The 25,439-nt window shown below is 47.0% G+C and overlaps 1 protein-coding gene across 2 annotated transcripts in view; it reads left to right on the forward strand.

Moving 5' to 3' along the window:
• CD47 (CD47 molecule) overlaps positions 1-25,439 on the forward strand; it is a 79,547-nt gene that overhangs the window by 26,217 nt on the left and 27,891 nt on the right. The window contains exon 3 of one of the 2 annotated variants that reach the window (XM_063305577.1): positions 25,060-25,086. The exons of the other annotated variant lie outside the window; for it this stretch is intronic. Coding sequence (XP_063161647.1) covers positions 25,060-25,086 — 27 coding nt within the window. The remainder of the gene's footprint in view (positions 1-25,059; positions 25,087-25,439) is intronic. 2 annotated transcript variants of the gene reach the window in all.

A 25,439-nucleotide genomic window follows, 5' to 3' on the forward strand; every position in this document is an offset into this window, starting at 1 on the left:
GCAGCTAATCACTTTCCAGTAATTTTTAAAGTACAGGGAGAACTTTCACATAGCCAACCTGTCTGATCTGCATAACGTGCAGAAGTCTTTGCTTTAATAAGGGCTTGTGAAATTGCTAAAGGTCGTAGATCCAATATATACACAGACAGTAGATATGCCTTTGGGGGTGTACATGATTTTGGACAATTATGAGAACAGCACAGATTCTTTGGTTGGCACTCCTATTAAACATGGGGCTGTTATTGCCAGACTAATGGAATCTCTCAACTTGCCCTCTCATTTGGCAGTTGTCAGAATATCTGTACCTACTGGCCTTCCTGCTAATAAGCGAGCTGATACAGCACATGTTGATCAGCAGCTCTCTCTCTGGGCCCAGAAATGCAAATACATTTCCATTTACAAAACTTTGTCCATGTTACTGTGTCACTGTCAGAACCCACAATCAAAGAGTTGTTAGATCTGTTGATTGTGTTCTCTGCCTTTGGAGCAATGCGCATCAAGCTCTGGATGGGAGGGGGAAAGCTGCTGAGAGTGAGAAGGAATCTTAAGGTCGTATCAGCCAGCCAGGACTGGAATGCTGGACTGTGAAGGGAAAAGGGGTCGGGGTGGATTGTGGAGAAGGTTTTGACGGTCTTTCATCAGGTAGCTGTGTGAGAACTTTTCTAGTCGTGGCTTTTTGCTTTAATCTGTACACATCATCAATCTGAAATCTGCATTTCGTCTGGATGCATGAGTCAGAATTTTATTGAGTCAACTGTCTCTGAACTTTACAGTCACTGGTTCAATCTTTGGCCTCTTCCTCCAAACATCTGAAATGGTAAGAAGCAGGTTGCCCACATTTGGAAACTTCCAGGCACTTCAAAGCCAGCTCTTCTCAAAGTCCTTGTGTACCCAGCCCTTCTTTGCTTGGTATATTTTGTGGTTCAGGCAAGCAAAAGACATGAAATTTTAAGAACATGGCAGGTACCTGGAATTCACACTATTGCTGCATTCAAGTGTATCCTATTTGCCTGAGAGATAGTGCAGGAAAAAAAACTTTGTGGGTTAAAGAACAACACTATCCACAGGTCCCTTATTCTGAGTTTGCAAATGGACTTTATTGAACTGCCACCAGTAAATGGGTATTGCTATGTTTTAGTGATGATTGATCTCATTTCTAAATGTCCCACTTGTCATACATCCTGAAGCTGCAGCTCTTGAGCAGCCCAAGTAATTGGATGTTCACTAAGGTTCGTTGAAGAAAGCCATGTGCCTGGCCCAGGTGGAAAGGTCTTTATGAGGCGATCCTGACAATTGATAAAGCTGTAAAAGTTGCTGGATTATCTGAGTGGCTACACCAGTTTTGCCTCAAACCTACTCCAACTCCCGCTTTATTAGGAGAAAATGGGAGCATCAGAAAAAGTAGTTCCAAGGCCAAACAAGCTCCTAAGTATAGGACTTTTGTTATGCTTGTATTTCATACGGCGGTGAAATACAAGGGGTGTAAAAGTTTCAAATTATTGAGTATATGCACCCATTACCATACATGTTAAAGGAAGTATTCCTGTGCTGGCAGGATCTCTGAATACCACTGAAATTATTTTAGTTCATGGCGAAGGGGAATAGCTGCAAATTAATTTGGGCAGATTTTGCCCATAATATTACAGAATATACCAGAATCATATCCCAAGTTCAGAATTCTCCTGTATGCCTGAGGTACAGTGGAACTAGATATAGTATGAAGTTGGTACCTCTGTTTGTGAAAAGGCAATACATGGGATTATGTATTATAATGGTTCCTTTGAGATGTATTATATATGTTATAATGGTTCCTTGTCATTTAGTTCCACAAGGAGGGGGTGTTATGCTAAAGGATCTTATTATTTAGTATGTATGTATGTATAGATATGTGTATGTACGTATACTTCATATATCCATCTGAAGCCCTAGAGACTGCTGAAGGCTCACAGCACTGGCTACCAGGCTAAGGAGATATGCTAGAGAAGCAGAGGCAAAGAAGATAAATGCCCTATTCTCCAAAAAAACATCCAAGGTGTACTCCCAGCTGCAGTGCAACAACCCAGTAACAGCAGAGCCACTAACAGCAGAAACTGAACAGTACTGGAAGAACATATGGGAGAAGAAGACATATAACACTAGTGCAAAGTGCCTTAAGGTCCTGAGAGCAGACCACAGCAACCTTCCAGAACAGGAACCAGTCACCATCACAGTAGCAGACATCCAACAGCAGGTCAAGAACATGAAGAGCTGGACAGCACCTGGCCTGGACATGATCCACATCTACTGGCTAAAGAAACTAACATCACTGCATGAATGCCTAGCAGCACAGATGAACCAGCTGGTAGCAGCAGGCTCCCACCCAGACTGGCTGTGAGGTTTCAGCTGGTTTCTGACCCAGTAAGCAAAACCTATTCTGAGTCAGAAGGGGAAACCGAAACTTACCAGGCAGAACTCAGGAAAACAAAACCTGAAGGTGTCTCACCAGAGCGGGAGAAGCTCAAGACGCTGATTGGCCAGACTCCAGGGGAGGCTTTGAATCCGCCAATCAGCACGCAGGATAGGTGTGCAGAAAAGCATGTGGAGGAAAAGGCAGCCCAATTGGTTCCAGAAGGCACACAAAGGATCGGCATAAAAGGCAGATGCGTGAAGAGCAAACTGCCAAAGACAACTGATCCTTCAAGCTCACAGCTCTCGCAGAAGAGTCCTTACCTGTGTTGGAACCCTCACCTGTAGCCAGAGTGGAATCAGCGCCAGTGTTTCCTACCTACAAAGACCTGCCTTCTGCACAAGCTGCTTTTGAGGATACTTGCCTTGCCGTTCCGGTTGAGCACAGCCTCGCTTCCAGCTCCAGAACTCGCTGCCACGTTTCAGCGCGTTCCAGACATGCACCCAGCCGTGCTTCTAGTTCTCAGCCTTGTCCAGGTTCTCCAGTCAAGCCCAGTTGTGCTTCGAGTCCTCAGCCTTGCCTAGAGTCTCCAGTCCAGTCCAGCCTTGTTCCAAGCTCTCAGCCTTGCCTAGAGTCTCCAGTCCAGTCCAGCCTTGTTCCAAGCTCTCAGCCTTGCCTAGAGTCTCCAGTCCAGTGCAACCTTGCTTCAAGCTCTCAGCATTGCCTAGAATTTCCAGTCCAGTCCGGTCATGCTTCAAGCTCTCAGCCTAGCCTAGAGTCTCCAGTCCAGTGCAGCCTTGCTTCAAGTTCTCAGCCTAGCCTAGAGTCTCCAGTCCAGTCAGGTCTTGTTTCAAACTCTCAGCCTTGCCTAGAGTTTCCAGTCCAGTGCAGCCTTGCTTTAAGCTCTCAGGATTGCCTAGAGTCTCCAGTTCAGCCCAGTCATGCTTCAAGCTCTCAGCCTTGTTTAGAGTTTCTAGTCCAGTCCAGTCTTGCTTCCAGTTCCCAGTCTTGCCTGGAATATCCAGTCCAGTCTAGCTCAGTCTCCAGAGTCAAACCTTGCCCTGTGGTTCCAGTTTGGCCTTGCCTAGTCGCCACACATCAGCCCAGTCCTGTCAGTGTGCCAGTCCACAGACTCTTGCCTCCAGTTCCTGCCCTGACATGCACTCTAGCTTCATCATGTCTGACCGCATCATGCAATGAGTGTCATGAGTAAGAATGGTGAGCAGGGGGCTCCCATCCAGGCTGTAAAGTGCATGCGTAGCACTGAGGAATTAGGAAGCCATTCCAAGAGACACAGATCGGGCCCGCCTTAACCTTTGGGGTTTATATGTCTGGGTTTTTCCCACGCTTCTTCAGTTTGTTAGGATTTTCTGTTATGTAGCAGTAATAAAACACTAGACACCTGTTCCTTGTCTCAGCATGGTTCCTGGCTGTTAGGACAATGAACTAGTTGAAGTCTGCCCTGCTGACCTGCCACCACCTGATCCTGTAGTCTTGCCTGTATTTCCATTATTGCCTGGGTGGTCTTGATTTATCAGTTTGCCTTATTCATCACAGGACTTTATTATTGTAAATAGTTGCTTTAATAAAGAGCTTTTATAGTAAATCTGCCTGGCTGCCTCATAGTCTGAGCAGGACACTGGCAAACACAAGGAAGGACAGTGCTGAACATGAAAGATCCTCGTAAGAGAACAGCACCATCCAACTACCGGCCAATAACCTGCCTCCCCACAACATGGAAAGTCTACTCAGGGATAGCTGCCAAGCTACAGGACCATATGGGCCAGTACATGAGCACAGCTTAGAAGGCTATTAGGAACAACACCAGAGGCTCAAAACACCAGTTGCTCATAAATAGAGCAGTCACCCGAGATTCAAGGTCCAGACAGACCAATCTGAGCACAGCCTGGATTGAATACAGGAAAGCCTATGACTCAATGCCACTCATATGGATCTGTGAATGCCTAGTGCTATACGAAGTCAACAGGACACTCAGGACCTTCCTCAAGAACTCAGTGGGATTGTGGAAGACAACACTGGAAGTCAACTTGCACAAGTGGCCACCAAGTGCGGCATATACCAAGGTGATGTACAGTCCCTGCTGCTGTTCTGCATAGGCTTGAACCCGCTCAGCCAGATAATCACAAGGACTGGATACTGTAAGGATTGCCTATTCTAATGGACATCAGACTCATAAGCAGAGTTTCAAAGATATCTGATTTATTGAAGAATAGGATGCAGGATCGCAAAGAAAGCTGAGAATGATGAAAGCGCGGCAAATTCAAACTAAAAACCCTTGGTGCAAATGAAATCCCTCCCCCCATAGAATCGTCTCAAGTCCACAATCCCAGGTGCTCCTAACGGTTTCTGATGGTCTGCGGGAAAAGTCTTTGAACAGAGAAAATAACCCAAACACATTCCATTGTCCTGATTTCACATACAGAGCTTGGTACAAGGTTTCACAGCAGCTCCCTCCCAAACAGAAACGCGCGTCAGCGCCATGGCATGGGAAACATTACGATATATAAACTACATTGAAACAGTGAACATGGCATACTGCCCCCCCCCCCACAAAATGCAGAATACATTAAGCAGAAGGTGTCAAACGATAAGCAAGGTGGAAATGGTTAAATCAGGAGCGTTAACATGGTGAGCAGACACCCATTCAGGATGAGGAAAGTGTTTCCATCGGACCAGATACTGCAGGGTGCCCCAAAGCTTGCGAGAATCAATGATGTCCTTGATTTCAAAGTGTTGTTGACTGTCAATCATAATTGGAGCAGGAGGAGGAGGTTGGGGTGCCAACAGGGTGCGTGGTGTACAGGCTTAAGCAAGCTGCAATGGAAAACAGGGTGCATACGCTTCAAATTGTGAGGCAGTTCTAAACAGTAACTGGATTGACAACAGCAATAATAGGAAAAGTGTAACGGTTGCCTATTCCAATAAAAGGAGTCTCACCAGTAATTACTAGAGAAAACTGATTTATTGAATGAATAGTATGCAAAGTACGAAGAAAGCTGAGAATGAGCAAAAGCGCGCCAAATACAAACTTAAAAAGCCTTGCTCCCGTTGCGAACCCTCCCCTCAGGCTAGCATAGCAACCACCCACCCCAGATGCTAGCAACCGTTAGAATCGGCCTGAGAAAGTAACCTTGAACAGCAGAGATAACCCAAACATACATTCCAGAAGATCACAAGTCAGCACAAAGGAAATTTACCAGCGTGGCCAGGCAGGCACGCAACTGCAGACATGACATGTGAAACGTTACGAGGAACCATAAACATCGGAACGGGAACATGACAAAAAGGACCAATGAATTTGGGAGCAAGTTTTTTAGAGGGTTGAGGTGATTTAATAAATTTAGTGGATAAATACACCTGATCCCCAACTTTAAAGTCGTGTTGTAGAGAACAATGCTTGTCAGCTTGAGACTTCTAAGCAGCTTGGGCATCAGCCAAAGCTTGTTGAATTACTGGCCAGGAATCAGACAGTTTAACAGCCCAGTCAGATGCAGAACACGTTGGGGAAGGGGGCTGTGGCAGTTCAGGGATGGGAACAAAGTCGTGACCAGAAACCACGCGAAAAGGGGTTTGTCCAGTACTTTGGTGTACAGCATTATTGTACGCAGCAAAAGGCGACAATTCAACCCAATCATCCTGATGGTAGTTAATGTATGCTCTAAGGAAATGTTTGAGAGTGGCATTTAAAATCTCAGTAGAACCGTCAGTCTGCGGATGGGATGATGTGGACAGTGCCTGTTTAGTGCCAATCAATTTTAAAAATAATTTCCAAAATTGGGAAGTAAACTCTGTGCTGCAGTCCGAAATTAAGCGGGAGGAGCTACCATGGAGCTGGTAGATGTGGAAAAACAGGCGCGCTAATTTTGGGGCTGAAGGAATGGATGCACATGGAATGAAATGAGCTTGCTTAGAGAAAAAATCCTTTACAACCCAAATGACAGTTTTCTTCTGACTGGGTGGCAGGTCCACAATGAAATCCATGGAAATCTGGTCCCGGGGCGGGACGGGCTGGCCACTGGCTGTAAAAGCCCCTGTGGTTTCCCCCCTTTACGTTTGGACATGGCACAAACAGGACAGTAAGCAACATAGTATTTAACATTACGTCTTAAGGTCGGCCACCAAAATTGGCGGCAAACCAAATGCAACGTTTTAACAAAACCAAAGTGTTCAGCAAGTTTATCATCATGGGAACGCCGCAAAACATCAGTTTTTAAAGTTTCAGGCACATAAAGGCAGTGTTCCACCCAAGCAAGACCGTCTTCAAAAGAAACGTCCCTATTAGCTAGCAACCAAGTATCAGATTTCAGTGCCTGGAGAAAGTCTTTTTGTAACTGACAAGGAACTTGCACTTTCTGCTTCCCAGACTGTGCAGGGGGCGGGGGTGCTTGCGCATGGCTCTGGCTCCGAGTGATGGCAGCCAAGCCCAGTTGCGGTTTAGTGAGAACAGTTCCAGCCACATCAGCCACCTGGTCATGATCCTGAGGTAAACGTGACAAAGCATCGGCCAGAAAGTTTTTCTTTCCAGGAATGTATTTTGACTGGAAGTTAAAGCAACTGAAAAATTGAGCCCAGCGAATTTGTTTAGGGCTGAGACGTTGCGGGGTGCGGAGGGCTTCCAAATTCCTGTGATCAGTCCAAACCTCGAAAGGGCATTTAGCGCTGTCAAGGAGATGGTGCCAAGTTTCTAAAGCTGCCTTTACTGCAGAAGCCTCCTTTTCCCAAACATGCCAGCGGCGTTCTGTTTCAGAAAATTTCCTGGATAGATAAGTGCAGGGTTTCAGACGATTTTCTGAATCTCTTTGTAACAAAATAGCCCCAGTTGAGGAGTCAGAAGCATCGAACCACAAAGGGGTGTTCAGGATCAGGGTGCTGCAGAATAGACTCAGCAGTGAAAAGAATTTTCAACTTCTCAAAGGCTGCCTGGCATTCAGGCGTCCAATTCAGCACCGCCCCAGGGTTTTTTACTTCGTGTGTCTCACCCAAGCCCTTGGTACAGAGCAAATCAGTGAGGGGCAGAGCAATCTCAGTGAACCCCGGGATGAATTGCCTATAGAAATTACTGAATCCTAGAAAACTTTGTAATTGCCTCTGGGTGTGGGGACGCTACCAACTCAGACTCGCCTGAAGCTTGGCAGGGTCCATTTCTATACCTCGGTCAGATACACGATAACCCAGATAGTCAAGTTGTTTTTTGTGAAACTCAGATTTGGAAAGTTTGGCATAGAGTTTGGCATCTCTAAGTTTGCGTAACACCTGTCTGAGGAGACGTTCGTGTTCCTCCTCGATTTCAGTGTAAATAAGAACATCATCTAAATAAACCAGGACCCCTTTGAAAAAATGATCATGTAATAGTTCATTAATCAATTGCATGAATACTCCAGACACCCCTGCCAACCCAAAAGGGAGAACTTTGTATTGAAACGATCCTAGTGGGCAATTAAAAGCAGTTTTCCACTCATCCCCAGCTTTTATGCGAATGCGAAAGTAGGCTTCGCAAAGATCAAGCTTGGAGAAAATCTTGCCCTTCAACAAATGAGCTAACATGTCCTTCATGAGGGGAAGAGGGTACTTGTTGACAATAGAGACTGAATTTAACCCTTGATAGTCTGTACAGAGCCGAAGTGTACCATCTTTTCCTAGAATAACACAGGAGCCCCAACTGGGGAATTGGCAGGTTCAATAAATCCCCTTGACAGATTTTTGTCAATGAAGTCCTGTAGCGCCTCAAGCTCCTTCTGAGTCATCGGATAAATATTTGGCTTGGGCAATTGAGCATTGGGGACCAACTCTATTGCACAGTCAGTTTTCTGGTGAGGGGGTAACTGATATGCTTCCATCTCCCCAAATACATCTGCAAATTCTTGGTATTGAGCAGGCAAGCCTTCTAACTGCGGCAAGTCAGGGCGCGGCATGGCGATCACTTCCCTTCCAACCCCGGCACGGGCAACTATCTCTGCTGTAGGAGCTTGGTAAAATCCATCTTTAAAAGTCACAGTTCTGTGCTCCCAATTTATATAGGGGCTTTGATAGGTCAGCCATGGGATCCCCAGGATTACCAAGGGATTGCCAACAGGGGCTACAACGAATTTCAAAGTCTCATGGTGGCTGCCTATTTGCATTGCCACAGTTCCAGTGAAATGGGTTGCTGCCCCCCCCCCGCTGCTGAACCATCCAGCTGTGTAAAGATCAAAGCATGCTGGAGGGGGAAACTTGGCAGTTCCAAAGCGGCAACCAGATCAGGGTGAATTAAACACCTGGAACACCCAGAGTCAACTAAAGCCCACACCTCGGTAGAACTTGTGCAGGAACTCATTTTCACTTTTACTGCTAAAGTGGGACAGTCAGCACTCACCATAGCATCTTCACGTTCATCCTCTTCCACCTGCCCGCTGGCGCCCTTCATGGCAGGTGGCTGTCATTTCCTGCTGGCTCCTTAATTTCGTCTTCAGCTTCTCCCGAAAAGTAGATTAATTCTTCAGCGTTGAGTGTCCCTTTGGCTGCTGTCATTCGCCACGAAGCAGGGGGCGATTTGGCCGGCGGCTTCCCTGCTTGATCTCTGGCTTTGGCTTTCGGGCAATCAGCTGCTCAATGGCCCTCCTTTCTGCATCGGAGACACTGACCTCTCACGTAGCGCTGATCTCTCTCCTCATCCCAGGCTCTGTGGCTTGGCCAGACAGCAGTCGCAGCACTTTGGGGTCCTCTCATGGTGGCGTGTGGTTTTTCAGATTTTCTGGTTTGCAGGAAGGTATGCTTGGCGTTCTCAGCCTTCCCTGCCAGACAGATCCAATCGTACAATGACTCAGGGTTGTCTCTACCCAATGCCCAGTGCAGGATGTATCGGTTGAGTCCCTCTTTAAAAAGCTCTATTAGAGTTGACTCAGACCAGTCAGTGATTTTACCAGCCAGAGCTTTAAACTCTAGAGCATAATCTGCTACTGACATTTGGCCCTGGGTAAGAACCTTCAACACCTTCTTGGCTCTTGCCTTGGCCAGAGGGTCTTCAAAATGCAGTTTTAATGCCCAGATGAAATCATCGAAATAATCAAGTGCAGGGGAGTCAGCATCATGTAATTGAACATACCAGTCAGCTGCTCAACCCTTCAACTTGGTGGCAATGGCATTTATTTTAGACTCTTCGGGAAGCATGCCCCAAACTCTCTCATATAACTCTTAGAATCAGTCAAAAAGATAACTTTGTTGGATCCCCATCAAATTTGACAGAAAAGTCTCTCATTCCGCCTCTGGCTGGAGTGAACCCAGCAGGCACTTGAGTGTTTTGGCCCCAGGTTACGGTAGCTTTACTGGGTGGGGATACTGATGGCCGGGCTCTGTGGGGTGGAGATTCATCCTGGAACCGTCTCTGGCCCCATTCTGCTGGTGGTCTAGATGGGAGTCTTTCAGGAGTTTGAGAATCCCTTCTCCTTCGGGTGCCTGGTTTCCTCTCAGTCAACACCGTAGTAGATTCTTTGCCTGGGGTTAGTAGGAACCGATACTTCCAGGACGTCCCTGACCTCCCTGGTTGGGGGTCCCACACTTCATCCAAGATGATCAACTCGGTGAGCGATTCGCTTGGTGCCGATTGCTTTGATTCTTCCCCATTGTCGGATTCTTCCGAATCAGAATCGAAATTTGATTCATCCTTTTACAGGTCTCGGGATTCTGAAGGTTCTGTGGTTACGTTTAGTTCTCCGCTTTTGACTGTCGACTTGGGCATCAAGCTAGCCGTTTCCTCGAGTCCCTCGTCATGGATTTTGATTCAGCCATCGTTAACTATTTTCCCTCACATTAAAGTAATCTTGGTAGGAGCTAACGGTATAATTTTGGGGTTCTCAGCTTTATGTAAGGATTGCCTATTCTAATGTACATCAGACTCATAAGCAGGGTTTCAAAGATATCTGATTTATTGAAGAATAGGATGCAGGATCGCAAAGAAAGCTGAGAATGATGAAAGCGTGGCAAATTCAAACTAAAAACCCTCAGTGCAAATGAAATCCCTCCCCCCGTAGAATCTTTTCAAGTCCACAATCCCAGGTGCTCCTAATGGTTTCTGATGGTCTGCAGGAAAAGTCCTTGAACAGAGAAAATACCCCAAACACATTCCATTGTCCTGATTTCGCATACAGAGCTTGGTACAAGGTTTCACAGCAGCTCCCTCCCAAACAAACGCGCATCAGCGCCATGGCATGTGAAACGTTACAATGTATAAACTAGATTGAAACAGTGAACATGGCATATACAGATACAAGTTCAAGAGTAGAACTATCATCAGCCACCTCATCTACATTGATGACATCAAGTTGTACAGGTAGTCCTCCCTTAAGAACCATTCATTCAGTGACTGAATGATGGCACTGAAAAAATGGACTTACGACCAGTGCCCGAGGATACAGCCATTGAAGTGCCCCTGTGGTCATGTGATCAAAATTCGGACACTTGGCAGTCCACCCACACTTATGACCACAGGGGTGCTGCAACTCCCCCCACCTGCCTATCCCTCTTCATCTATATTTTTTTAGCCCCTTGCTGTCCTGCGCTCTGCTGCCCTAGCTGCCCTTGCTGTCATCTTGCTCCTGCTCTCGCTGGGCCAGCTTTGGTTGGAGAAAAAAAAATGGTAAAGGCAACACCTTTGCAAAGAGCTGCTGGGCGGAGCTGAGCTAGCTTCACTTTAAAAAAAATCTAGCTCAGCTCTGCCGAAGAGCTCTTGCAAAGGGGCTGCCTTTACCTTTTTTTTTTTCTTTTTGGAATGCGAAGGTAGCTCAGCCGAGCCCAGCAGCTCTTTACAAAGGGACTGCTTTGGGCTTTTTTTTTCACAGCCGAAGCCCAGCCAAGCAGCCAGGCTGGGCACGCCTTGTCAGCAGTGGGAGCAAGAAGCTGGCGAAGGTCAGCTGAGGTGGTGCACAGGGTGGCAGGGGTCTTGGAGTGCAGGGTGGTGAGTGCAGCTGCGACTGGGACGGGTGGCTGTGGCTTTCCAGGGTATAGAAAGCAGCCTCAGCGCTGCACGATTCAGGGGCTGATTGCTGCCTCACAAGGCAGGGTGCAAGGCAGCCAAAAGGACAGATATGGGAGGTGATTGGCGGGTGGGGGAAGTTGGAGGCAATCCCTTACCTTGCTGAGGCTCGGGGCTGGGAGGGACCAAGCCCAGCATGGCTTGAATTGGGGTGGGTCCTTGGCTAACGACTGGAAAATTTGCTTAATGACAGCAAGTGGAATTGCCAGGATTGCAGTCACTAAGCGAAGTGGTCACATGACATATCACTTAATGACCAGATCTCTTAGTGACCTAAATTCTGGTCCCAATTGTGGTTGTTAAGTGGGGACTACTTGTATGATAAGAGTGAACGAGACATCAACTTGCTGATCCACCTGACATGGATCTACAGACGCTGGGATGTCATTTGGACAGCAGAAGTGTGGCCAGATGGTAGTAAAGAAAGGGAATGTAGTTAAGACTGATGATGTGGAACTACCAGTGGGCCACATAGCAGACATATGGACCACCTACAAGTATCTTGGTATCCCACAGCCACATGGGAACCACAATGAGCAGGCAAGGAAGACAGCAACATCCAAGCACCACCAAAAGATAAGATAGGTCCTGAAGAGCCAGCTCAATGGGATGAACAAGATCCATGCTATCAACACGTATGCCATGCCAGTCATCAGATACCCTGCCAGTATAGTGACCTGGCCAAAGGAAGAGATGGAGGCTGCTGATGTGAAGACCCAGAAGCTCCTCACAATGTACAGAGGTTTCCATCCCAAGTCCAGCATCCAGAGACTGTACACCAACCAGAAAGAGGGTGGACAGAGTCTGGTGAGTGTCAAAGCCACTGTCCTGAATGAAACCCAGAGCATCCAGGAGTACATCAATAAGATAGCATTGAAAGATAAGCTGCTGAAAGAATGCCTGAGGCAGCAGCAGGCATGGAAGGAAGATCAAGCAGAGGAAGTGCCATGGCAAGACAAGACCCTGCATGGGGTACTATCAACAGATAGCTGAGGTGGCTGACATTGGGAAATCCTACCAGTGGCTGGAAAGGGCTGGACTAAAAGACAGCGTACACTGAACAGCACAACCAAGTAACAAGCATTGTGTATAGGAACATCTGCATAGTGTATGGGCTAGACCAAGTCCAGATGGGAGATTCTACAGAAGGTTGTAGAGAATAACAGGGGTAATATCCTCTGGGACTTCCAGATACAGACAGACAGGCAGGCACTGGCCAATCAACCAGGCATTGTGGTGGTAGACAAGGACCAGAAGACAGCAGTGGTGACAGATGTAGTGGTACCAAGTGACAGGAACATCAGGAAGAAGGAGTATGAGAAGCTGGAGAAGTACCAGGGCCTGAAAGATGAACTAGGGAGAATGTGGAAAGTGAAGGCCAAAGTGGTCCTAGTGGTGGTAGGGGCACTTGGGGCTGTGACTCCCAAGCTGGGAGAGTGGCTCCAACAGATCCCAGGAACAACATCAGAGCTCTCTGTCCAGACAAGTGCAGTGCTAGGAACAGCTAAGATGCTGCGCAAAATCCTCAAACTCCCAGTTCTCTGGTAGAGGACCCCAGGTTGAGGAAGACACATACCACCCATATGGGTGAGAAGGGGAGAGAGAGAGAATCACCATAGTAGCACATCATTATGGAGTTTGTGGAACCAGAGCTTACTGTAACGGTTGCCTAATCCCAAATACTCAGTCTCACAAGCTCGGGCTTAAAGATAACTGATTTATTAAAGGAATAGTATGCAAATACAGAGAAAGCTGAGAATGAGCAAAAGCGCGCCAAATACAAACTTAAAAGCCTTGCCTGTGAGCAAGTTCCGCCCCATCCCTCGTCAGGGCGCTCCCCCTCCCAGGTGCTAGAAGCCGTTAGACGCGCCTGGGAAAGTAACCTTGAGCAGGAGCGCAAACCCAAACATACATTCCAAGCCCTCAAAACATCGGAGGGCGAAGGAATGGAAAAACCCCGGGTGAAGGAACACGGAACAGAAGAGGACATGGGAAACGTTACAATGTTAACAGCACATTGAAATGAGAACATGACATATTGCCCCTCCAAAAATAAACTATGGAGCAGGTTTGTCAGGATAGGCAGAGTGGAATTGGGCTACCAGACGCGGGGAAAAGACGTCCGGAGCAGCAACCCATTCAGGATGAGGGAAATGTTTCCAGCGGACGAGGTACTGTAAAGCGGAGCGCTGGCGTCGGGAGTCGAGGATGGATGTCACCTCGAAGTGTTGTTGGTTGTCGATCATGAGTGGAGGTGGTGGAATGGGTTGTGGATGCCAGCGGTCCGACGATAGGCAGGGCTTGAGTAAACTACAATGGAAAACAGGATGTAAACGTTTAAGGTTGTGAGGCAAATCAAGTTTAAACGTAACAGGGTTGAGTTGAGCGATAATTGAAAAAGGTCCGACAAATTTAGGGCCAAGTTTCTTAGAGGGTTGTGGGGATTTGATAAACTTAGTTGATAAGTAGACTTTATCCCCGACAGCAAAGGATGGTTCAGGGGAACGCTTTGCATCGGCATGGCGTTTATAAGTAGCCTGGGCATGGAGGAGAGCTAGTTGAATATTAGACCATGAGTCCTTGAGAGAGTCCGCCCAGTCAGTAAGGGAGGCTGGCAGCGGTTGTGGATGGGGAAGTTTCTTGCCGGCTCAGCTGGCTGTGGCGGTTCCGCGAATGTCAGCGTACGCCGAGCCCCCATGGGTGGTCGATCCCTAGGAGGTCTTGCCTCTCGCCCACCCCCTTGACGGGCTGATCGAGTCTTGCTTCTCCCCCTGGTTGATAGGGTACTATGCCTGGGGTACTGGGACGGCTCTTCCTCCCAATCCTCCGGGGTGGGCTCTGCCTCTCTGGGTAGATCCTTAAGGATTGTCACTATTAAATCCATTTTATCCTCTAATGCCCTCATACGAGCTGGAGTGACCGGCTCTTCCGGGGGTTGGTTGGTTACCACCACCCTCGGTGACAAGGGGACTTCGGGCTCCCAGGACAATTGTGGACACCCCCTCCCCGGTGCTCTTTCCATAACGGTTCTATGTTCACTCCTGAGGCTCTCCTGCATGGATATCAGCAGCTCATCTAATTGGATATCCCGCAACTCCCGACGTGCTGCTCTTTGCGCTCTCGAGGTTAGCGCTGGCCGGATTCTGGCCGCCTCCCGCTCCTCCTCGCTTCCATCACTTGCGCGAAGCTGAGGTTCTGTCATCGCTAGCGTTCCCTCTTATCCAACGATTGGATGGGGCTAGCGGAAAATGGATGAAATGATTCTCAGCTTTATGTAATGGTTGCCTAATCCCAAATACTCAGTCTCACAAGCTCGGGCTTAAAGATAACTGATTTATTAAAGGAATAGTATGCAAATACAGAGAAAGCTGAGAATGAGCAAAAGCGCGCCAAATACAAACTTAAAAGCCTTGCCTGTGAGCAAGTTCCGCCCCATCCCTCGTCAGGGCGCTCCCCCTCCCAGGTGCTAGAAGCCGTTAGACGCGCCTGGGAAAGTAACCTTGAGCAGGAGCGCAAACCCAAACATACATTCCAAGCCCTCAAAACATCGGAGGGCGAAGGAATAGAAAAACCCCGGGTGAAGGAACACGGAACAGAAGAGGACATGGGAAACGTTACAATGTTAACAGCACATTGAAATGAGAACATGACACTTACCCTCTTAGTCTCAGGAAATTTGTTATATCTCAGTCCTAATCCTTGCCATACATTATTCCTTTACAGAACATCCATGGGAATGTACTTCTCTTCCTTTACATTGCAATGAAGGGCTGTCACAGAAGCTGAGTATTACTGTGCTATCTTATTTCCCACATGTTAGGTGGAAGAAGTAAGCAGTCACCTCAGTACTCAAAGAAGTTGCCAAGTGCATTGCCTATGATCTTGCGAAAGTCACAGAGAAAGTGTTGCAAATTAGGCAGATGACGTTACAAAATTGTATAGCTCTGGACCTTGTATCAGTTAATAAAGCTGATTTCTTTGCAAGAATAGGGAAGAAGTGTTGCATACACACACACACACACACATACATACACAAACACACACACACCTGATAATCAAGATGAGATCTTTAAGGCCTTGGAAAACTCACCCCAGTCTGTCGAGAGAGAGAAACTCTAGTTAATCTCAAGCATATAGACTTACTCCTAAACCATAACACTAGTTGGAAACAACTGGGTGGGGAAAATATACAAATAGCACCCTCTGATAGAAAACATTTAAGGTACTCAAAAGTGCATATGTCTTAAATGTAAACTGCTAAATCATGCATATTATATGTTAATTAGTTAATATTCACGTGAAAATCATATATAAACTTACCTTTCCTTGTCTAGGACACTTTTCCATTGGGGAGATGCCCCCGATCATTGAGTAATAACATTTTGTTATTCCCTCATCAGCCTGTTTGTAATGATTGCGAATGAGGAAAAGCGTGCCAAATACAAATTAAAAACCCTCGGCACAAACGTAATCCCTCCCCTCGCCCAACCGTTTCAAATTCCCCACCCCAGGTGCTGGTAACAATTTCTGCTGATGTCCTGGGAAGAAAACCTTGAACACACAAGATAACCCAAACACATTCCAATCCTGCTGAATACAGATAACATCCCAGGAGACAGAGTCCTCCTCCCCTCCCAACTGAAACACGCATCAGCCAAATGACATGCGAAACATTACGATGCACTTTAACATTAAAACGATGAACATGACACTGTTGGTCTTTTTGCCAGGAGAGCAGTTTTTCCCCAATGCTGTGCAACCTTTCCCTACTATTTCCAGTGGGATGTTGGAAAGAAATTGTATAAAGGAGCTGATAACTCTGTTAACTGGCAACTCTGTAATACCAGAACAGAATGGGAGTATGTCATGTTCACCGTTCTGATGTTCTTACATTGTAACGGTTTGCTTGCCATGGTGCTGATACATGTACTGGCTGGGAGGGTGCTACTGGGAACCTTGTACAGGAAATGGGCTGGATTGTGCCAGGGAGGAATGTGTTTCGACTATCTCTTAAATGTCAAGGTCTTTTAGCCTGTTGATCAGCAGAGCTCGTTAGGAGCACCTGGGAATGTGGGGAGGGCTGCTTGTGAGGGAGGGGGTGGAGTGATGTTTGCAAAGGCGCTATTTAGTTTGAGTTTAGGCGCGCTTTCCTCATTCTCAGCTTTTTACCTGTTTGCACTGTTTTCTAAATAAACCAAGAACCTGAATCAAGATTCTGAGTCTGGGAGTTTTATTTGGACTAAGGCAATCATCACATAAAGCTGAGAATCACTATATCAACCGACCTCGCTACTCTTTACCAGAAAATTTTCTTGCGAAAGGGGATTTAGCGATGGCTGAGGGTGGAAAAGATCCGGTAGAGTCCGAGGAGGAGATGGAACAGCTGCCAGAATCGACTTTCCCGAGCCGGGATCCAAGCCCTGTCCCCGCCCACGCTACACCTCCGTCGGGCGATTCTTCCTCGACCGCAGGATCTAAGCGGATTCCCCCTCCCTCGGATGACGACGTGATGGGTCAGGAGCAATTCCTGTGGGATGCCTTGATGGATCCCCGGGCCAGCACGTCCCATACCACATGGAAGCTCCGCTGGCCGGACACCCCGTCGGAGGTGCTCCCCGGGGTGTTGCGAAGCCTGCAGCCGGAGGGGGCAGCGCTCGAGGATTCCGCTACCCTGGACAGGATCAGAGTCCTGGAGTCCAAAATTGAGTCCATGGAACACGTTCTCCGTTCCATGTCTGCTGCCTTGGGGGACATCGTGAAAATCGTCCGTGGTCCCGCGGCAGTTAGGCAACCCAGCCTCCTGCCTTCCCCATCACAAGGGGCTGACGGTCGCACTCCACCATTGGGTCCCCGGGGTTCCACTCCTATAGGTGTCGCACCTAGTTGGCCGTCTCTTGGGATGCCTCCGGCTGGGGGTCCTCCCCGGGACTTCCCGGTAAAATTTGATGGCGACCCTGCTAACCTGTCCTTCTTCCTCACCAATGCTGCCAGTTTCATGAGACGCCATGTGCACCTTTTCCCTTCGGAAGAAGAGAAAATAGCTGCCGTGGCGACAAAGCTGAAGGGCAGGGCTGCTGACTGGTATGTGCAGCTCTCGGAGATTGGGGCGCCAGCGCTAGCCACTTTAGATACCTTTTTGGCTGCGCTTAAACGCTATTTTGAGGACCCCTTAGCCAAGGAAAGGGCTAAGGACACTTTGAAACTACTGGTCCAAGGGCAGCAGACTGTCGTTGATTATGCCCTTAAGTTTAAAGTTTTGGCGGGTAAGGTGCCTGAATGGTCAGAGGCCACCCTGATTGATCGTTTTAAGGATGGCCTCAATCGCGAAGTCTTGCGCTGGGCGCTTGGACGGGATGATCCAAGCTCTTTGCATGACTGGATTTGCCTGGCTGGTAAAGCCGAACATGCGCAGCGCACTTTCATGATGGCCACCAAGGAGGACCGGCCCGTCTCTGCTACCCGTGCTCTGGCGCTGCTGCCGACTGCGCGATGGGATGCAGAGCGGCGCCGCCGTTTTGCTCAGGGGCAATGTATCACTTGTGGAAAGCCTGGTCACCGCGCCATCGACTGCCCTAAAACCAAACCTCCAGATCGCTCCAGCAAAGCACCGCAAAAGCCGCCAAGAAAACCCGCCAACCCCCCGAGGCGACTGACGGGTGCGCTGGCGACTGCAGAGGAGGAAGACATCTACACTCCGGGTGACGTGTTGGAAGAGTTCGAACAACCGGCGGGAAACGACTTCCACCTGTCTTAAATGGCGCCACAGGGCAGGTGGTAGAATCCGGGCGCGTCTCTAATATGGTGAGTGCTGATTGCCCTATTCTGGCTGTCAAAATCGACTTGGGATTTCAATCCAGATCCATTGAGGTCTGGGCTTTGCTGGACTCTGGTTGTTCCAGATGCTTAATCCATCCTGACTTGGTCAAGGAATTGGATTTACCGTGCTTTCCCCTTCCCAAGCCGCTAGTTTTTTAGCAGCTTGACAGCTCCACTGCAGGGGGGGGCGGCTACCCACTTTACTGGAGAAGTGGCTTTGCGTATGGGCTCCCATTATGAACTCATTCAGTTCATCGTTACCCCAGTTGGAAACCCTTTGGTAGTTTTGGGTGTTCCCTGGTTCGCCTCTCATAATCCCTACATCAACTGGCGGTCCCGCTCCATTACTTTCGAGGATGGCTTCTATCAAGCGCCTCTTCTAGGTTGTGCCATGCCTCCGACCGCCGGGAGGGCTGAAGTGGTTCCCGCTCTGACTTCCTCGTCCCATTTGGAGGGTCTCCCTACCGTATATTCCAACTTTGCTGATGTTTTTGGGGAGGAGGAGGCCGACCAGTTACCCCATCATCGCAAGATGGACTGTTCCATTGAACTGCTGCCAGACGTTCCCTTGCCCAAGCCAAAGATTTACCCCATGACTAAGAAAGAACTTTTTGTGTTGAGAGAGTTCATTGACAAGAACTTGGCTCATGGCTTCATTGAACCGGCAAATTCGCCGGTCGGGGCTCCCGTCTTATTTAGGGAGAAGAAGGATGGCAGCCTGAGACTTTGTACAGACTACCGGGGGTTGAATTCCGCCTCCCTTTCCAACAAATATCCTCTGCCCCTCGTCAAGGACATGCTTGCACATCTATCCACGGGCAGAGTATTTTCCAAGTTGGATCTTCGCGAAGCCTACTATCGCATTCGCATTAGGGAGGGGGATGAATGGAAAACGGCTTTTAATTGCCCATTGGGTTCTTTCCAATATAAGGTTCTGCCTTTTGGTCTGGCAGGTGCTCCGGGGGTCTTCATGCAGCTGATTAATGAGGTGTTACATGAACATTTGTTTAAGGGTGTGTTGGTATATTTGGATGACGTTCTCATTTATACTGAGTCACTGGAGGAGCATGAACGGCTTCTTAAACAGGTTCTCACAAAGCTTCGGCACGCTAAGCTTTATGCGAAGCTTTCTAAGTGTGAGTTCCACAAATCATCCCTGGATTACCTCGGGTACAGGATCTCCGTTAAGGGCATTGAGATGGATCCTGTTAAGGTTCAAGCAGTACGTAATTGGGAGCGCCCCAGAACCAGACGGCAACTTCAAAGTTTCCTCGGGTTCACCAATTTTTTCCACTCCTTTGTCAGGGGGTTCACTGAAATTGCCCTCCCCCTTACTGATTTGTTACGAACTAAGGGGTTAGGGGAGACCCGTAAGGTAAAAAAACCCGGGGGCTGTGCTCAACTGGGCTCCTGACTGTCAGGCTGCATTTGATCGGCTCAAGGCTCTCTCTACTGAGGAGCCAGTGCTCGCTCACCCTGACCCGGACCTTCTGTTCGTGGTGCAGGTGGATGCTTCTGATTTTTCGATTGGAGCTATTTTGTTGCAAAGGGATCCCTCTGGAATTTTGAAGCCTTGTGCCTATCTCTCGCGCAAGTTTTCTGAGTCGGAGAGATGCTGGCACATTTGGGAGAAGGAGGCTTTTGCTGTCAAAGCAGCTTGGAGACTTGGAGGCATTTGTTAGAGGGGGCTTCTTCCCCTTTTGAGGTTTGGACTGATCATTGCAACCTCGAGGCGCTCCGGACTCCCAGGCGCCTCAGCCCAAAGCAAATTCGCTGGGCTCAGTTTTTCAGTCGTTTTAATTTCCATCTTAAATTCATACCTGGGAAAAAGAATTTTTTGGTTGATGCCCTGTCCAAATTGCCACAGGACGAGGGCCCGGTCTCCGAAGTTATTGGCACCGTCTTATCGGGGCCTCAATTCGGGTTGGTGGCTCTTACATGTAGTCGCGCTCGGGGCCACCAGCCACCTCCCTCCCCTCCGGTTCGGAGACCGCCTCCACTGTCAACAGCGCTCTGCTCTGCTTTTGTAGCTGCGCTGAAATCCGATCCCTGGCTTCTTGCTAATCCTGGAAAGGTGTCCATCGAGCACGGTCTCACTTGGGTTAAGGGCCATCTCTATGTACCTGACTCTCAACGTTCTGCTATACTGTCTCGCTCTCATGACAGTAAGCAGGTGGGCCACTTTGGGTTTTTGAAGACCCTCCATTTGGTTCGTAGGCAGTTCTGGTGGCGTACCCTACGTAAGGATGTCAAAGCCTATGTGGCTTCTTGTCCTGTCTGTGCTATGTCTAAGCGGGCAGTGGGTAAGCCACAGGGACTGTTGCAGCCAGTGGCTGACCCTGCACACCCCTGGGATGTGATTTCCATGGATTTCATTGTGGACCTACCTCTGAGTCAGAAGAAAACTGTCATTTGGGTGGTCAAGGACTACTTTTCTAAGCAAGCTCATTTTGTGCCCTGTGTTTCTATTCCTTCGGTGCAGCAGCTGGCCAAACTTTTCTTGGTACACGTGTACAGACCACACGGATGCCCCTCTCGTTTGGTGACCGATAGGGGCACACAATTTACCTCGAAATTTTGGTGGGCTTTTTTAAAGCTCATTGGCACTGAGCAGGCGCTCTCTACTGCTTGGCATCCCCAGACGGATGGATCCACTGAGGTCCTTAATGCCACTTTGGAGCAGTTTCTTCGCTCCTACATAAATTATCATCAGGATGACTGGGTTGACTTGCTCCCTTTTGCTGAAGTGGCTTACAATAATGCAGTTCACCAAAGCACTGGACAGACCCCATTTCGCATTGTTTCTGGTCGGGATTTTGTTCCCATTCCGGAATTCCCTCAACCGCTCGCGCCTGCTGTTGCCACCTGTGATTGGGGCTCTAAGCTTGCTGCTTCATGGCCTATTATTCGAACCGCCCTTCGAGAGGCTCAAGCTGCCTATAAACGACACGCTGACCACCACCGGCACCAGCAGCCAGCTTTTCAGGTGGGGAATTTGGTCTATCTCTCAACGAAGTTTCTGAAGTCACCTCAGCCCTCGAAGAAGTTGGCTCCTAAGTTTATTGGACCCTTTCCTGTTACTGCGGTTATTAATCCTGTGACTGTTCGTTTGGATTTGCCTCATAATTTGAAGCGTTTGCACCCTGTTTTTCACTGCAGCTTGCTCAAGCCTGCTCAGGATTCATCCCATTGGCATCCTCGCTCACCTCCCCCTCCACCGATCATGATCAATGGGCAACAACATTTCGAGGTTAAGGAGGTGCTCGACTCTCGGCGGCTGCGGGGGTCTCTTCAATACCTCGTCCGTTGGAAGCATTTCCCCCATCCTGAATGGGTTGCTGCACACGATGTTCTTGCCCCTGATTTACTTAGAGCTTTTCATGCTGCTTATCCTTCCAAGCCCTCTGCTTGAATTTTTTTTTGGGGGGGGTGGTATGTCATGTTCCAGCGAATTTGCTTGCCATGGTGCTGATACGTGTACTGGCTGGGAGGGTGCTGCTGGGAACCTTGTACAGGAAACGGGCTGGATCGTGCCAGGGAGGAATGTGTTTCGACTATCTCTTAAATGTCAAGGTCTTTTAGCCTGTTGATCAGCAGAGCTCGTTAGGAGCACCTGGGAATGTGGGGAGGGCTGCTTGTGAGGGAGGGGGTGGAGTGATGTTTGCAAAGGCGCTGTTTAGTTTGAGTTTAGGCGCGCTTTCCTCATTCTCAGCTTTTTACCTGTTTGCACTGTTTTCTAAATAAGCCAAGAACCTGAATCAAGATTCTGAGTCTGGGAGTTTTATTTGGACTAAGGCAATCATCACAGAGTAGATTTGGTGTGTGTGGGAGAAGCCAACAAAAGAAAGACTGAGTCTGAAAATGAGCCAGCTATGGCTGGGGCTGTGGAGAAAAAAATTCCCAGTGCATCGCCAAGGAGAGGTAGTTGTGTAGCGGCCTGGAATGTTGTTCTGAAGCCCACCTCCTGGTCCCATGAACCTGGGCAGAATTTGAGAAACTCTGCTCTGCACACTGTCCCTATCTTGCTTTTTCTTTCTCTCTCTCTCTTTTCCTAATACATTCTCCCCCTCTCTGTGCAATAGGCCAGAAATTTGAAATTAGATTAAGAGCACAGATTGCACATACCCCTGGTTTAAAGTATTTATATCTTGTTCTTCAACTGAAAAGGCTCCAAGAGAGCTTATGTAAAATCAGTGAAAAACAAGACATTCTCTGCCTGAAGGCTTGCAATGTAAAGATGAGACAGAAAAGAGGAAAAAGGCTTAAAAGCGAAAGAAAAGAAAGCAAACTCAGATGCCTGTTCTTAAACCCCTTAACCCCTTCTGCAGTCAGGTACTAGTATATAGTATTACTCCAGCACTAATCTTTTCACCTGGACAGGGTTTTTTTTAAAAAAATTCCTCTATGGTTTTCCTGATTCAATCAAATCAGATAGCACCTTTCTAGATCTGATAGTTGCTAATCTTGAGAGAGGCAAGGGAAAAGGTCTTTATTTGAGTCTTCTAAGTCTTTTCATTAGTTTTTGATTTTGTAAGATGAAAACTGGTACTGTGCAGGAAAAAGAATCTCCTGCTTTTAAAAAAAACCCAGTTCTAATTTAAATTGATGAAGCAGAAACAGGTAGTCTGGAATGACGCAGCATTGATATTTTAGGATTAAACAAACAAACAATGAAATTTCAGTGAAATCTTAAAAAGTTATGAGTTTAATGTGTTGTTCTTTCATTTAATATGTGGGAGGTAGCATGGAAGAAGTGAAAATGTCCTGCTTCATTATCCAGTAGGTACAGCCTCTCAGTCTTCCCACACTTCATTTAAATACCAATGATAGGTATCATGATGGAGCATCATCCATTAAGCTTCTTTCATACTGAGAAGTATGGGCAGCCAGGTGTGCTTCAGGGTGATGAAAAGATATATCACAGAAAACAACAACTCCAGCAATTGTCTTCTCCACTACTTCCAACAATATAACTCATCTAATGCTGTGCCATGGTTAAAAAAAGTGAAGGTATCAATTAGATATATTTACAACAATTGGTAGACACTGGACAGTATCTTGTCAAGAGCATGCTGGCTGGGGAATTCTGGGAGTTGAAGTCCACACGTCTTAAAGTTGCTGAGGTTGAGAAACCCTGGTCAAGTGGCTTTTCACCTGGCAAGATTCCAATTAGCAGATTTCTTATCACCCTCATCCCAACACTTGAATCTTGGAAGGACCTAGACATTTTCTGCTCTGCAGACATTTGGTTCAAATTGTGATACAACAAGCTCAAAAACACCACCTAAAGCATTAAAAAAAAAAACAAGCAACCCCAGAATAGAATGAAAAACAGAGGAGCAGAAAACTTGAAAAGTTCAGAATACATTTCAGCTAAAACTAACTTGCCTAACAGATCTGGCAAAAAGGAAAGGATTTCAGGCCTGAGCTGAACTTGTTTCATACAGTTATATGCAAACGTCAACCCCTGTCAAATGATGTGTTGCAATTAATCCCTATGTCAGGTTTTTCAAACACTGTTGTGTGGAATCCTAGGGTTCTGTGAAAACCTAATAAGGTTCCATGAAAATCTAGGGGAAAAAATGTTCACTCAAACTCAACCAATGTTCTATCACTATAATTTTGTGACTTGATCAGGTGTTCCAGGAAAAAAATAGTTAAAACTCTGGGAGAGAGAGTTAGAAGGAAACTGACACCAGGTGAACACCAGTATTGTGTTGTATATACCTTTTGTAAATACCTGCTGTAAATAACATGACTACAAGTAGTCCTTGTTTAGCAACCACAATTGAAAGTGGCAATTTGGTCATTAAGTGAAGCAGTCGCTAAGTGAAAAACACGTGACCATGACTGTGCTTACACTACTTACTGATTACTGTATTACTTCAGCTTTCCTTTGCTTTACAGATCTGTGAAGGTTGTAGATGCAGGCATTGGTCACAAAGTTACTTTTTCATCACTGTCGTAACTGTGAATGGTCGCTGTCCGAGGGAGTCACTAAGCAAGGACTACCTGTATAGTAGAAAGTATAAAAGCCTGCATTGTCCACTTCACTTCACTCTGTGTCAATTGCCACCCTTGCAAAACAATACACTTTCAGTTCAAAAAAACCCTGTAACACTGTGACAGGAGGACACAATGATTGTTCAGTAGGAATATTGTCTGGAGGTATCCACATTCCACCCTACTTATTTGCATGCTGGAGTTGCTCTATGCAATATTTTCTTCTTAAATTATGAGTAGATCAGACACTGCTTTCCCGCCCCCCCCCTAAACATTTCATATCTTACATCCATTGTTATGGTTTATATTAAGGGTCTCGCTTTTTTTCATAGCATAGGAGGTATGATAGAAAAAAAATCAGATGATGACATTGGTAGAAAACTGGTAACATGGATTCTGTAAGTATTTGAGATGAATTTAAAATGCTGCAGTAAAACATGCCTGAGTCTGTATATTGATCCAGAATTAAGCACAAGTTAACTTGGTGGTAGGTTTAGATCAACAAACAAGAAAAATGCAGTGAAAAGGTGAATTTCTAAAAGGAGTTAAATAGAGGCAGTTGCAGTTAATGCAATAGTTGCCCACAATCCTGAACATGAACAAATCATTTTCCTTTTTTTTTTAAGTAGATTTGAAGATAAGACAAGCTGTAGTTTGTCAAATTGTAGATTACTAATTTATCTGAGCCTAAAAGAAAACATGTTTTTTCCAGCAACAAACTGCAGTGGGAAACTCAGTGGGCTAATGAATTGTAGCTTGTGTTAACCATGGCATCCAAAGATAGAAACTAGAGTTGTCCCTGTTTTGTTTTTTTTTCCCCTTGCAGCCTGCCTAAATCATTCATCAGAGAGCGGTAAGAAGAATATTTTGAACATGAAGCTGCACAAAAGGCTTGCTCACTCTTTCTGACAGTTTTCCTGAATTAGTCCTCCCACTTCAGTCAGCCTGGCAACTGCATCAGCCTTTCTTCTTAAGGAGAGTCCTAATTTCACAACTGCTGCTAAAAATGAATTAAGAATGGGATCATAATATACTCAATATTCTCATAACAGAATTTGGTGATCAAAATATTACCTTTTTTTCTCTGTGGCCCTAATTCAAAAAACATATTTGACTCAATCATAGTTTGTCGTTCCAACAGCACACTACCACACCAGCTTAGTCAAAAGCTGCAATTTGGGGAAATGCAAGATGTATTGGTAAGGC

Source organism: Candoia aspera, chromosome 5 (assembly GCF_035149785.1).
Source record: "Candoia aspera isolate rCanAsp1 chromosome 5, rCanAsp1.hap2, whole genome shotgun sequence".
Classification (NCBI taxonomy): domain Eukaryota; kingdom Metazoa; phylum Chordata; class Lepidosauria; order Squamata; family Boidae; genus Candoia; species Candoia aspera.